The following is a 12882-nucleotide window of genomic DNA, read 5'->3' on the forward strand; positions in this document are numbered from 1 at the left end:
TAACGCGATTCACTAACGCGGTCTCGCTGTTTCGCTGATTTTTAGAATTTTTTTTTTGTGCAATTTTGCATGCCTTTTGTTTTTAGTGTATGAACACGTATTGCGTTCCTCCCGCTGTGTCCTGATCGGCTGAGGGACACCTGTCTACTGTACAGTACAGTACAGAATATGTTCAGCTGCCAAATTTAAATAAATGTTCAATCTCTAGCAGTGTGCTTCTGAAGTGCTGTATGTCTGCAAGTTTTCTCTCCGACAAAATCCACAACGTCGACGAAATGTTCTGCACCGACAAAGTCTCCTGCGCTCACACCCAAAAGACAGAGGACGATGCAAACCATCGCACAAAAAGTTGGACTTCTGGACACGTTGAAGGAAGGTAGAAGTTACGCGCTGTAGCAGAGTTTTGCACCGGGTCTTGTACCCGCAAATAGTTGCTGAAATCAGGACCGTGAGCCTGAGCAGCAGGGTGTCCATAAAGCGCGATCGGGCGACAGCAGCTTTACCTCCATGAGGTGCGGAGCAAAGCCGGTCCTTTCTCCTGCGGTCACCTTCGAGCCCATCCTGACAGTGAGTCTGTTTTAGTCCTAGTTCAGTTCTGGTTTAGTCCTCCTCTTCAGTCCTGGAATCAGTCTGAGGTTAGTCCTGTTATAGTCCTGGTTTAGTCCTGGTTCATCTCTGGTTTAGTCCTGGTTTAGACCTTGTTTAGTCCTGGTTCAGTCCATATACGGCTCAAAAGTTTAGCTTTTTCGCAGTTATTTTGGTGAGAGAAACTTAAAGTAATGCAATAGTAATGTAATGCCTTACATTTTAAATGCAGTAATATTGTAATGTAACGAATTACTTTGAAATGACAGTAATAAGTAATAAATAACGCATTACAGTTTTAAAGTAACTTGCCCAACAGTGAATAACAAAGAGAAAAAATATAAACGGTAAAATAAATTCTAAATAAGTAGCAAAAAAGAGCAAGAGACAGGTGTCAGTTTGTTAATATACGGGAGATTTAGGCATCATCAAAAGGACAGATTTCACAAATGGGGAATGTAAGGTCAGTAAAGTAATATGTCCCCTAATCTGCTGCCCCCTATAGTCATCCACCTGTAACTACTCAGGTCTGTGTGCTGCTGTGTGATTTATTTTGAAAGTGACTACAGGAAGTTTGATCTATACGGAAGAACCATGGAAGAACATGTAAACAGTGAGTGAAAATGAAACGTACAAAGGCATTAAGAGCAGATGAGCGCTGAACCTGCGGGGACACTGCGGGGACACTGCGGGGACACTGCGCCGATGGAGTCCGACTCTCACCCGGACTGGATGTCCCGTCTGCCGGGGCCGCTGCTCCAGGCGCCGCTCTGGGACTTGGCCATCCCCGGTAAGAACAGCACCTACGAGGATCACAGCCTCCAGATCCCGAAATATGATCTGCCACTGTTCGGAAAGTGCCAATTTTCAGACGATGTGTGCCCTCTAATACTTTACCTGTGTAGAGTGATCAGACGTCCCTATTTACCCGGGACAGTTCCAGTTTTGAGCCCTGTGTCTCCTGTCCCAGCACATTTATCCAAAACCACTGATTTGCTTTAACACATTTTTATACAAGAAATGTCCCAGATGTCCCTATTTTGGACCAATCTGACTCCTGCAAAGATAAGCTGACATTTGTTTAGGTAAAATATAGAAAAGTTGCTTAAAAATGACAAAAACACAAAGAAAATGTGGCTATACTGACTCACATTAGAGCCGAGTGCAGAACAATTTTCCTTAATAATTACTCACTTGTTTCACAATTTTATTATTACCAACCAACCAAAACGTTGTTGTTGTTTTTTTTATTAAAAAAATCAGGTCACCCTAGGAAAGTGCCAAATGTTTTTAGACGCTGTGTGCCCTCTAATACGTTACCTGTAGGCCTATATATTAGTAGCATTAAGGCTGTAAACAATCTGCCACTGATAGTCTATTGCCCTGTTTCTTGAATGTCCCAGGTGTCGCTATTTTGGACCAAGCTGATTCCTGCCAACAGTAAAGAGACATACACTGTCATGTGTTTAGGTAAAATACAGAAAAGCTGCTTAAAAATGACCAAAACAACAAAGAAAATGTGACTATACTCACTCACATTAGTGCCGAGTGCAGAACAATTTTTGACACACTCGTTTCACAATTATTATTACCAACCACCACAAACCAGGGATGTCCCACTTTTTAATTTTGAAAATCTGGTCACCCTGGGAAAGTACCAAATATTTGTAGATGCTGTGTGCCCTTTACTATACTTTACCTGTAGGCATACAGTAGCATGTACAGTAAGGCTGTAATATTAATATTGTTAATATCAACAGGCCTATCTACAATTTGTAACTTTTCACTCTTCTTTGCCAGTGTCAATCACCAGATGTTTCTTACCTTTGATGTTATTATTATTAGAAAATAAATACATGGAATATCTGTGGTATTTCAAATTAAAACAAAGTGTGAAGTACTTACTACTTTTATAAACCATTAGTAACAATAAACAAATCTGTGCCAGGAATTATGTGTTGATATAATATTGTGGATGGCTGAGCCAGGCCAGTCATTTCTACTACACAATGAGGCCTGCTGGGGTCATTCTGTTATATGGCCAACCCAACCCTGGCCATCAAGGTCAGGACCAATGATGTTTGGTGAAAACATTTTGGTGACCCCTGCTGTAAACTGTCTGCCATTGATAGTCTACAGACCTGTTTCTTAAAGAGCCCTTTTAAGACACCCTCTGGAGTACTTGGACAGATTCTCATCAAGAGCAAGAGTGCAGTCTATGGGTAGGCCTAGGCTATTTGAACCTTTTAGGGAAATTCTACATTATCCTACACAACATAAAAAGATATAGCCTATGAATAAGGCCTTCTCACATTCTGAATTTGAACAAAGAATTTTGCTGCATAGGCTTATTTATACACAGCCTAATAAACTAATTGGCCTACAGGCTACATGCTTATTACAACTTAACCAATGCAATCTTAGAGTGAAGTGGAAAGTACAGAATTCTTCACTGGTAAAACTGCACCTGGTAAACCTGTTTCTAAGGAAAGTAACAAAACAAAGCCAGACGTGTGTTTACAGGAATAGGAAAGAGGAACTGCAAGAAAAAACAAAAACAACCAAAAAAAAAAACAACCAAAAAAAAAAGATATGCAGCCATATATTACGATACATTATGAAAGATTAACATTTTGAATTATAACCGTTTTCCTGGGCAGGTTTAATCTTAGTTTAATCTTGTTATAGAGGGAAGTATGTATCTGCTTCCTTTTATAACAAGAAGGAAGTAGATACATAAGCCTAAAAACAAACTTAACTTTGCCGAGTTACACATATGAGAAGCAGTAATTCCAAAACACAAAGCTACAATGGGTGCAAAAAGATGAAATTAAATAAACAAAAATGATTAGGTTGGGATCCAGAATACACACTTCTTCAGCCCTTTATAAAAATGTGAGTCTGGGCACTGGTGAATTAATTTTCAGATGAGCGTGATTGACAGGTGGATTAATGAATCAGAGCCACGTGTGGGCCCTCTATATCAGAAAAAAATAATCACAGGGGCTGAAAAACATCACAGATTTGTGCAGAATCAAGGAACAAAGCACTGGACTTTGATTTTATTTGTAAATCATATGTGACCAATGAGCTTCACATGCGTCACTGAAATAAACAGATCTGTCTGCCAGGCAAATCTCGTGGACCCAATCTCGTGTCTTGGTTGATGGAAATGGTCCCATTCCTAATTAATTTAAGTAACAAAATACTTCTACCACTAGATATTGCCATCTCAGTGATTATATTTATAGATTTGAACTTTTTTTTGCCTCTCAGGTAGCCATGACAGCATGTCCTTCTGCTTGGACATGAGCTCTCCGGTGCTGAGGTCCGAGGCTGCTTTGCTCCATCTCCTGGACTGTTTCTTCCCCTGCTGCACACGGCCCTGCATCAAGCGCTGGTCTACCACACAGGTGCAAACAGACCACCACACGTCCATGTGACACCGTAACATTGTAAAATACCATTGCTGTAATTATGTTAGATGATAGGACAAAATTAGATGGTGAAATGTTGTTGAACTAGTTTATGATTTATATCTCTCTGTTTTTACTGGGTTATCCACATGACACCAAAAGTGGTACAAGGTTCCACGTCTTCTCTGTCGGCATAAATTAACAAAAGTGAAATTACATACACAACAGCCTCCAAAATATTCAACTCCAAACATTTCTAAATCATGTATTTGAGCATATTTATATTTATATTTTATAAGCAGTCCTTGAGGTCAAAATTAGTCCATTGCATACTGTCTACTGCATCCAATTAGAAAACGTTTTATAGCGCAATAATCAGGAAGTGTGCGTTAGCATGCTATGTTGCTGCACCATCACAACAAAACTTCGCTCTGGTCTTTGAAAGTTGTGAAAAGTGCCAATAAACTCATTGTGGTGAATAGTTAGGATACTCTGAATGCATAACAGGAATAATTTGGACCCATTGCAAACTTTTTAGAATTAATTAGTTTTGTTTAGCACATTTTTAAGACAAAAATCAGGTACAGTGCCTTTAACTTTTCTGTAGCAATATATCATACTTCAGAATTTGCTATGGTGACAGGTCTACCTACATCCTACATTTAAAAATGTCCAAAACCTCTTAATTCATTCATAACCATTAATTCTACCATTTTTCGTTTACCTTTTCTGTCTGTGTGCTCACATGTTCTTCTTGCGTTCCTAGCGGTCTGTGCTCATTGTCCAGTGTGAACTTGGGATTCGATTCTTGGACCTGAGGATTGCCAAAAAACCAACAAGGGACACAACACTGTTTTTTGCCCATGGAGTTTACACGTTGATATCTGTGAAGGTACAATATGGAAGAAGTGTGATATAGTATTTGTATGGATGCATAATCTACGTAAATAAGCAGTAATGTGGTCCAATATGGAATTTTATTTTTTTAAAATACCATTCTAAATGCATTTTTTTTTGCAAGCCTCAATAATTCACCTGTAAGGCTGCATTGAAACTGTAAAATTCTGAATACATATAACTGAGCTGGAGGACAGGTTAGATTGGCTCTATTCACATTTACCTCACAAACCAGGAAGGCGTTTGGAAGCATGCAATGACAACTTCAACAATGACAACTTTGAGAAAATGTCCCAGTTTTCTTTATCTCTATGTCATTATAGAGTTCCGTTGTGTTCAACTAATCAACAATTCCAACCATAAGTCAGTTTTCATCATTTCCCCACTGACACACAACTCTGAGTGCACTGGTACATGTGATTAGATTCCAGATGATTCCAAACAGCACATACATCTGCAGTCTTCATTTTACCACTGATCACATTTACTTCAGTGGGTTTGATCACAGTCAGTCGGCGAGCCCAGTGTTGAAAACTACACGGGAAGTTGTCATCACATGTTTCCAAAGGTCTTCCAGGGTTGTGAAGTAAGCGTGAATAGAGCCTGTTGCTGATTTGTTGACCTGGTTTATGGTTAATATTTCTGTAATTACTGGTGTTCACAATGGGCATACAGAAATTGAGGCTGATAAATAAAGGTTGTGTGCACTAAATGGAAGGTTCTACTATATCAGACCAAAAGTGAAATATGAAAAATCCAACATATCCTGATCAATATTATATTAGTACCAAGATATTGCCCATTCCTAATATGATTTTGTGGTATTTACTATTAAACTAAACTACACCGCTGCTTCATAGTGTAAACTAATCATGAAGGACGAGCTGACAACAGTCAGTTTTACATAGTACATCCCCTTTAGTGATGCTGTGATTTTATGTGTTGAGTTGTATTTGCTATAGGAGGCACTAGAGGAGCTGTGTGTCTGGCTGGAGGATCACCCCAGAGAAGTACTCATCCTGAGCTGCTCTCACTTTGAGAGCATGACAGAGGATGACCACCAGGACCTGGTGAACTTCATCCTCACACTGTTTGGACCCAAACTCTGCCCCCCACAGGTGACCGACAGGAGCTGCAGCAACAGCAACGTGCCAGTCACTGCACTACTAGCATATGTTTATGGTCAACAAAACATTTCTCAATATTTTCAAAATTCCTTATGTATGAATAATGTGAAATATAAATAATTGTGAGAGACGTGATTAATTAATTTACAGTTATACATGATTGTTGTGAATTAATGTACACATTACTGTTTTGAGGTTCACTGAACATTGTTATTTTTACAAGGTGCATTTGAACGCCCCACACTGGTTTTGCACGTGTGCCTGATACTAAACTGGAGAATGTTTTTACCACAGCAAGACACAGGATGAGAGCGGGGATGTGTTATAGCCAGTTTTAACATTTTCTGTGGCTTCATAATAAATATCCCTTGTAGAAAAGACAACCTAAATTGTTTCTGTGCCTAAAGCTCTGCAACATAAAACATATAATTTAAAGTAACTGGCAAGCACTTAGTAGTGTTACCTTAACTGTTTGGATCACATAAAGCTTCTAGTGTGAAACTGGTATGTTCTCCCCATGTCAGTATTGATTTTCTCTGGGTACTTCAGTGTCCCCCATAAACCTGCAACATGCACAAAAAGTCGATGCTCCAGCTCGTACTGACCAAGATCCTGGCTCACAATCAAGCCTTAATCAGTTACCCAGTGTTCTTAACAGGTTGCCCCAGTGGCTTTTTAAAATGAGTCAAAAGCAGAGGACAAATAAAGTCTACTTAATCTTCTAGAAGACAGCTGACAGTTGTCCGTATCTTGTAGGAGTGTCCTTCTCTGAGTTCGTGCTGGCTCCGGGGGCAGCAGGTCATTGTGTCCTATGACAAGGACCAGATGTTGAAGGAACATCCCCAGCTTTGGACCTCAATCCCATATTGGTACTTTACATTTTTAACATTTGTATTTAAAGGTTATTATTATGGAAATGCTTTTTATTGTACAGGTACGCAAATAGTCCAGACCCCAGGAAGGTCATCCAATATTTGGACAATCGGCTGAGTGAGGGGAGACCAGGTAACTCACACACCACAAACTAGTATAGGACATACATAGGCAAGGTGGGCGAAGTCTCCTGCCCAAGGACATAACATCAGTAGAATAGCAGACTTTTGTGAAAATATTCTAAAATGTATTTATTGGGGGAGTATTTGATGCATAATTAAACATATAGCTACATATCTTTAGTGCTGTCAAGCAATAAAAAAAATTGAGAGATTAATTATGATCTGTAATTAATTAATCTAAAAATTGCTGAGAAAAGCCCTCAACTTGAGGTATTTTCATTTAAATTCATTATTACATTATTGTGGCAGATCAAAAGACTGCTAGAGAACAAACAAAAAGTGACTTTATAAAGTCATTTATTGTTTAACAAACTTTTAACAGATACAGTCACTTACATTCCACAGTATCATCATTATTATTACTATTACTAATCTGCAGTGTTGGGAAGGTTACTTTTAAAATGTATTCCCCTACAGATTACATATCCCAAAATGTAGTTTGTAATGTTTGTAAAGTGAGTAACGTAATCTGAATACTTTGGATTACTTAATATTGTCATGCTTTTTAAAACTACATGAATGTACCAACCACATCCTGAAAATTCTTGTTTGTTCTCTTCAAATTTGCTGTTGAGCCCAAGTCTCCATGAATAAACAACTGTTTGCTGTAAAGTAGCAAAGACTAGGAAATCTGAACATGTCTTCCCTTAACCATATTAAAAATATTACTGATAGAGAAATGCTTTATATATGAGATCACTGGTTTAGACCTGGTTTAGACCTGCTTTAGTCCTAGTTTAGTCCTGGTTTAGTCCTAGACTGGGTTAGTCCTGGTTTTAGTCTTGGTGTTAGTTCTGGTTTAGAGGCGCACAGGAGGAAGCGCGGTTTACGCAGCGTACACGAGAAAACACGGTCCACACGCAGCACATGGGAGGACGGCGGTGTCCGTACTGTAAGTATGGAAGGAGACATGATCCACGTGTGCTCAGGTTGATGACGATGATGGTGTGTGTTTGTGTTTGTGTATGTTTGTGTTTGTGTGCGCGTCCCCTCATGTCTCAGGTCACTATAGGACAGTACTGCAGATATCATGAGTCTGTGCAGGTTGTTTTCACCAGTGCCAGTGGCTCCGGTTTGACATTTAAGTTGTAGGCGATTTTATATTTGTTATTTTCTTTTATATCTCCTGTCGGGAGAAGAATTTCCAAGACAGAAATGTGTTTTTACCTGTGCGCTGCTGCCTCTGTTCTACTGGCTCTTCGACCTTAGTGTGTCAGTGTGACTGACGCCGCCAACGTGAACATGACGTTTACTGACGTTTACATTTACTCTTACTGCGCGCGTTCTGTGTGGGTTTCGGGCAATGAGTGGAATTACTGAAATAAAAAAATAAATAAATGTGTGTTTTTTTGTGTGTGTGTGTGTTGGTGTCCCAACAACACAAAAAAACAGGTTTTTATAATAAAGCAACTCATACGCATACAGAAACTGTAAAGTTAGAGATTAAAAATTAGATTAACGCGATTAAAAAACATAACGCTCTAAATATGACTGTAATTAATTAATCGCAATTAATTTGACACCCCTACATACCATATCTAGGACCCATTCCAATATCACTCATTTTGTTACCAAAATATCACCCATCCCTAATATTAAGTCTATCTCTTTCCTCCACCTGCTGATGTCATGAGGTGGTAGTCCTCAATGTTTTTAAAGTCCATAAAGCTTGACCATAGTTGTTCTGATTCTGGTCTTGTGTGTTCCAGAGAAATTCTTTGTGAGTGGACTAAACCTGACCGAGGACTTGGCCTATATCCTGCGACATCCCCTGCTTAACCTGCAGCGACTCACCCTGAGAGGACTGCCCCTGCTGCTGCGCTGGACCAACCAGCAGAGACCAGGAGCTCAAAGGGCTGGGGTCAACATCCTGTGCTCTGATTTCATTGGCCTCAGTCAATTCTGCTCCATCATAATTGGACTAAATTATAAAGTGCTGCATTCCACCTGAAATCTCCTGGGAGGTTGGACCAACTAATTTAGAGTTCTGGTTGAGAAATGTTCAAATTTATTTTTGTATTTTATATGTATAGATATTTTTCATGTATGTACGGGAGCCTTTTAAAATTATGATAAGAAAAGTTATTATTAATTGAAAGCATTTATTTGTATTTTTGCTTTTTTTTCTCTTCTGAACTTAAAAACATTGCACTTAAATGTCGTTTCACGCATCTTTATTGACTGCAGCAGTTCAGTGTTTGAGTCGTGGTCATACAGGTGGATAAGGGTGCTGGGTTTATCTACTGCAGTTCACAAATTTCCTTAAAAATATCAGTAAAAAACAATAACAAAATACAACAACAACAAAAAAAAAAGTTTCAGATACACTATTTAACATCTGTAACAGTGCATGGGTCATGTGGCTTCTCCCCTTATGTATGGTACACACCTACATTTGGAGGCATGTTTGTGTAATGCCAGTGAGGAGGTAAACAATCTACTAAAGTTCATATTTTAGCTTTGACCCTGGATAGGTTTTACCTGACGATGACAAAACACTATACTCTAATAATAACAATCGGCACATTGTAAGTATAAAAGCCATATTTACATAGTACCACGTAATCTGCAAATGCAGAGTCTATGCTGCTCCAGGCCCTGTGGGGAAATCACTATGGACTAGCATTTGTTTAAACTCTAGTATATACTTTTCACTTATTACTCACACACATTATTTGTGACTTAGCATAATGAAATTATGGATCCAAAATTTTTGACCGCTTCATGAGAGGCTGTCTCCGTGAGGCCCCTTCCTCAGCCCGTGCTGTGGTTGCTCACTAGAATCTCTGTGTTGTGGAGGTGCTCTCCTGTGAGTCTCCAGTGGAGCGTCTTTATGAACAAATGTGATGTGATTAGAGTCACTATGCAGAGCCCAGCCTGATGCTGAGCCCTAGGAGGCCCGGGAGCCCCAAGGGCCTCAAGAGCCTGTGAGCCCTCAGGGCCATCTGGGGCCCTGTCTGGGGGGACAGTCTAGAAGCTGGGGTGGTAGCTGTTCTCAATGCACAGTACTATGAGCGGGCTGGAGCAGCTGGTGGAGGTTTGTTGGAGCAGCTGGCCGCTCTGCAGAGCTGAGGACATCCCGGTCAGAGTCTGCTCTCCAACTCTCCATGTCTCACAGTAACTGTCCATGTGCCTCTGCCCCTCTGCTGTTGAGCCGTGCCACACCAGCTTCTGCGGCCTGCACCAAACACACACAAGTTTGTAATACAGGTCAAGATAGGACCACAGGGTCAGAGACCAGCCCTAGGACCTCATCCCTCACTCCTGGAGGCCACTCACCATGTGCTATCAGTCATCACGTTCTTGCCATCAAAGGAGTAAATGGGCACGTCCTTCATCCTGCCATTACTGAAGATGTTCTCCCAGCTGTCGAACAGGACCTCATCCTGACACAACAGAAAGCACTGCTGTAGTTTACATGTACCACTAGGTGGAGCAATGTGCTTTTGGACCCAGAGAGAAGTGGGAAGCTCAGATCCTATTAGTTATGTTATCAGTGTGTTGTCTGTAATAAACAGTATGTGACAAGAAAGTCACAATGTAGTACCTTGAGGTTGAGGATGGGGGCGCTCTGGCGGTCAGCTTTGCGCACGATGCTGTGCAGGTCCTGGAGCTTAGCGGACAGGAAGGCTCTGAAGGTTCCCTTCAGCCCGATGGCCTGGGCCTGGCTGAAGCACAGCAAGTCAGCCCTGTGGATGCCCCGCATGGCCCCCGTCTGAGGACTGTTCAGGGCCAAAAGGTGGAGCTGCAACACCAGATTACATCAAGGACTTAGGAGCATTCAGAGAAACAAATGTGTTACTGGTAGCCATATTCTATTCCATTGTGTTAAATTGGAGTCACCATTCTTTAGAACATTCTGTTGCAAAGACTAGGTTTACAGCAGTGGTGTTGTGATTAGCGTTAAATGACCTCATATGACACTAACACTGTTACAGTTAGCATAGTAACAGAGTGTTTTTGGCTCTGGCTTGTGTGGATTTATTTTATATATACACAGAACATGTGATGTGACATTAGAGAATATGAGGATGCTGTGAGCAGACTGACCCCTGGTCCACCTGTGTGCTGGTGCTGCTCCTGGGCGGGGGGTCTGTTGGGGGGCCTCTGAGGTGTTACAGGGTAGTAAGGGTAGTACCTCCGGTCCTGGGCCTCATGGATGGATGGATGGATGGTGAACCTACCATCTGGCTGGTGTATCCGCTCTGTGTAACTGGGGAAACGGGGGTCAGTGGGAGCAGGATACCGAGGATCAGGTTGGGAAGGGTAGCGAGGGTCAGGCTGAGAGGGATACCGAGGATCGGGCTGGAAGGGGTATCGGAGATCAGGCTGAGAAGCAGGCTGGGGTTCTGCCTGAGAGGGGGTCTGTGGGTCAGGATGGGAGGGATACCGAGGATCAGGCTGAGAAGGGTACCTAACATCTGGGGAGTAGGGGACAACTGGGGGTGGCACCACAGCAGCTACTTCATTTCCCTAAGAACACAAAAACTCATAATTAAGTTATCAGGGAAATGACAAACGGAAAGCACATGTATTGGGTGTACTTACATCTTCATAAGGCAGAGGAATGTAGCTCCCGAGCTGTAAATGAAACAAGCACACTGTACTTAACACAGCTGCACTGTAACCATGTGGACAGACTGTGTGAGGGAGTGTATGAGGCACCTGCACTTGGCGGACTCCGTCCCGGACACGGAGGTACAGGTCAGTCTTGTCTAGAACATAGACCAGGGAACCCTCAGGCTGCCCCCGCGCTGTGGCTCTCATGGTATCATATGTGCGCAGAACTGTCACCTGCAACAACCAGTTCTCAACGTCCTCATTTGCAGACATTAGAATGTATATGCTGTGGGTAAAGATGTCTGTAAATACACATTTTTTATATGAAAATAAACTGATTTAGCCTGCTGCCAAATATAACGCAGGCTTCAAATGTGATGTAGTCACTCTCCTGGGAGTCTGTGTCTAATCACACATACAATGCTTTGTTTTTAGTGAGGAACATGTAGTATTATTTAAGTGTTCAGTGTTGCATTTATACATAGTGTATGTAAATATGAAAATAACAGACCCCTGAAGAATGTCCAGGTACACCAGGTGCTCCAGGGGGTCCTGGGGGGCCAGGCATGCTGATGGCTGACAAAGAAAGTACTCCGTTGAACAGAATCATAGGGGGATTGTGCCGGCATATTTATGTTTATACTAAATCCAGTGAATAGGCCCTGAGGCCAGACAGTCTACTGACTCACTCTGTACACCTCGTCCATCTACAGATACGGTTGCTCCTGGAGGTCCGGGAGGCCCTGGAGGTCCTGGCAGGCCGTCATTGCCTTGTCCTGGAGGACCAGGCAGTCCTGGAAATCCAGGGGGCCCAATAATGGAGTCTCCCTTAGGGCCCTGAGGGAGAGCACAGGGATGTTAGTATCATTATCAAAATCAGAAATGAGCCTCCTGAAAAGACCAATATGTACCGGAGGGCCGGGCACTCCTGGAGATCCAAAACTAGCTCCGTAGCGAGGGTCGTAGTATCCACCACCTGGCTCTCCTTTCTCTCCCTTAGATCCTGGTTCTCCTTTGAAATGACCCTAGACAAGATGACATAAGCCATGAGACACTGATATGTAACAGAATAGACTTATGGTTCACTGCTCCTTACCCTCAGTGTGTGGATGTCAAATTGGGGGCCCCCTCCTATAAAGTGAATAATAAATTTGACTGAACTTTTTAAGTAAGTAAGTAAGTCCCCATTTATATAGCACTTTTCACAGACATTTTTGTCACAAAGACACTTTACAGAGCATA

At 41.7% G+C, this 12882-nt stretch overlaps 2 protein-coding genes across 2 annotated transcripts in view; one reads left to right on the plus strand and one right to left on the minus strand.

Moving 5' to 3' along the window:
• The first annotated feature begins 1160 nt into the window (after positions 1-1160).
• LOC110175581 (PI-PLC X domain-containing protein 1-like) lies at positions 1161-9237 on the plus strand. The gene is made up of 7 exons (XM_020941779.2): positions 1161-1375; positions 3862-3998; positions 4768-4893; positions 5861-6016; positions 6782-6894; positions 6960-7030; positions 8790-9237. Exons 1-7 carry the CDS (start codon positions 1237-1239, stop codon positions 9029-9031), a joined length of 984 nt encoding a protein of 327 aa, XP_020797438.1. The 5' UTR covers positions 1161-1236; the 3' UTR covers positions 9032-9237.
• LOC110175615 (collagen alpha-1(XVIII) chain-like) overlaps positions 9236-12882 on the minus strand; it is a 39661-nt gene continuing 36014 nt past the window's right edge. Inside the window, exons 33-42 of the mRNA XM_020941819.2 lie at positions 12737-12771; positions 12552-12665; positions 12330-12477; positions 12152-12216; positions 11746-11874; positions 11629-11661; positions 11131-11553; positions 10628-10825; positions 10360-10466; positions 9236-10258 (exon numbers count right to left, since the gene is read on the minus strand). Of these exons, the coding sequence (XP_020797478.2) occupies positions 10051-10258; positions 10360-10466; positions 10628-10825; positions 11131-11553; positions 11629-11661; positions 11746-11874; positions 12152-12216; positions 12330-12477; positions 12552-12665; positions 12737-12771 (1460 nt within the window). The 3' untranslated portion in view covers positions 9236-10050. The remainder of the gene's footprint in view (positions 10259-10359; positions 10467-10627; positions 10826-11130; positions 11554-11628; positions 11662-11745; positions 11875-12151; positions 12217-12329; positions 12478-12551; positions 12666-12736; positions 12772-12882) is intronic.

This window comes from Boleophthalmus pectinirostris, unplaced genomic scaffold (assembly GCF_026225935.1).
Source record: "Boleophthalmus pectinirostris isolate CB_2022bp ecotype Guang Dong unplaced genomic scaffold, ASM2622593v1 HiC_scaffold_11, whole genome shotgun sequence".
Classification (NCBI taxonomy): Eukaryota; Metazoa; Chordata; class Actinopteri; order Gobiiformes; family Gobiidae; genus Boleophthalmus; species Boleophthalmus pectinirostris.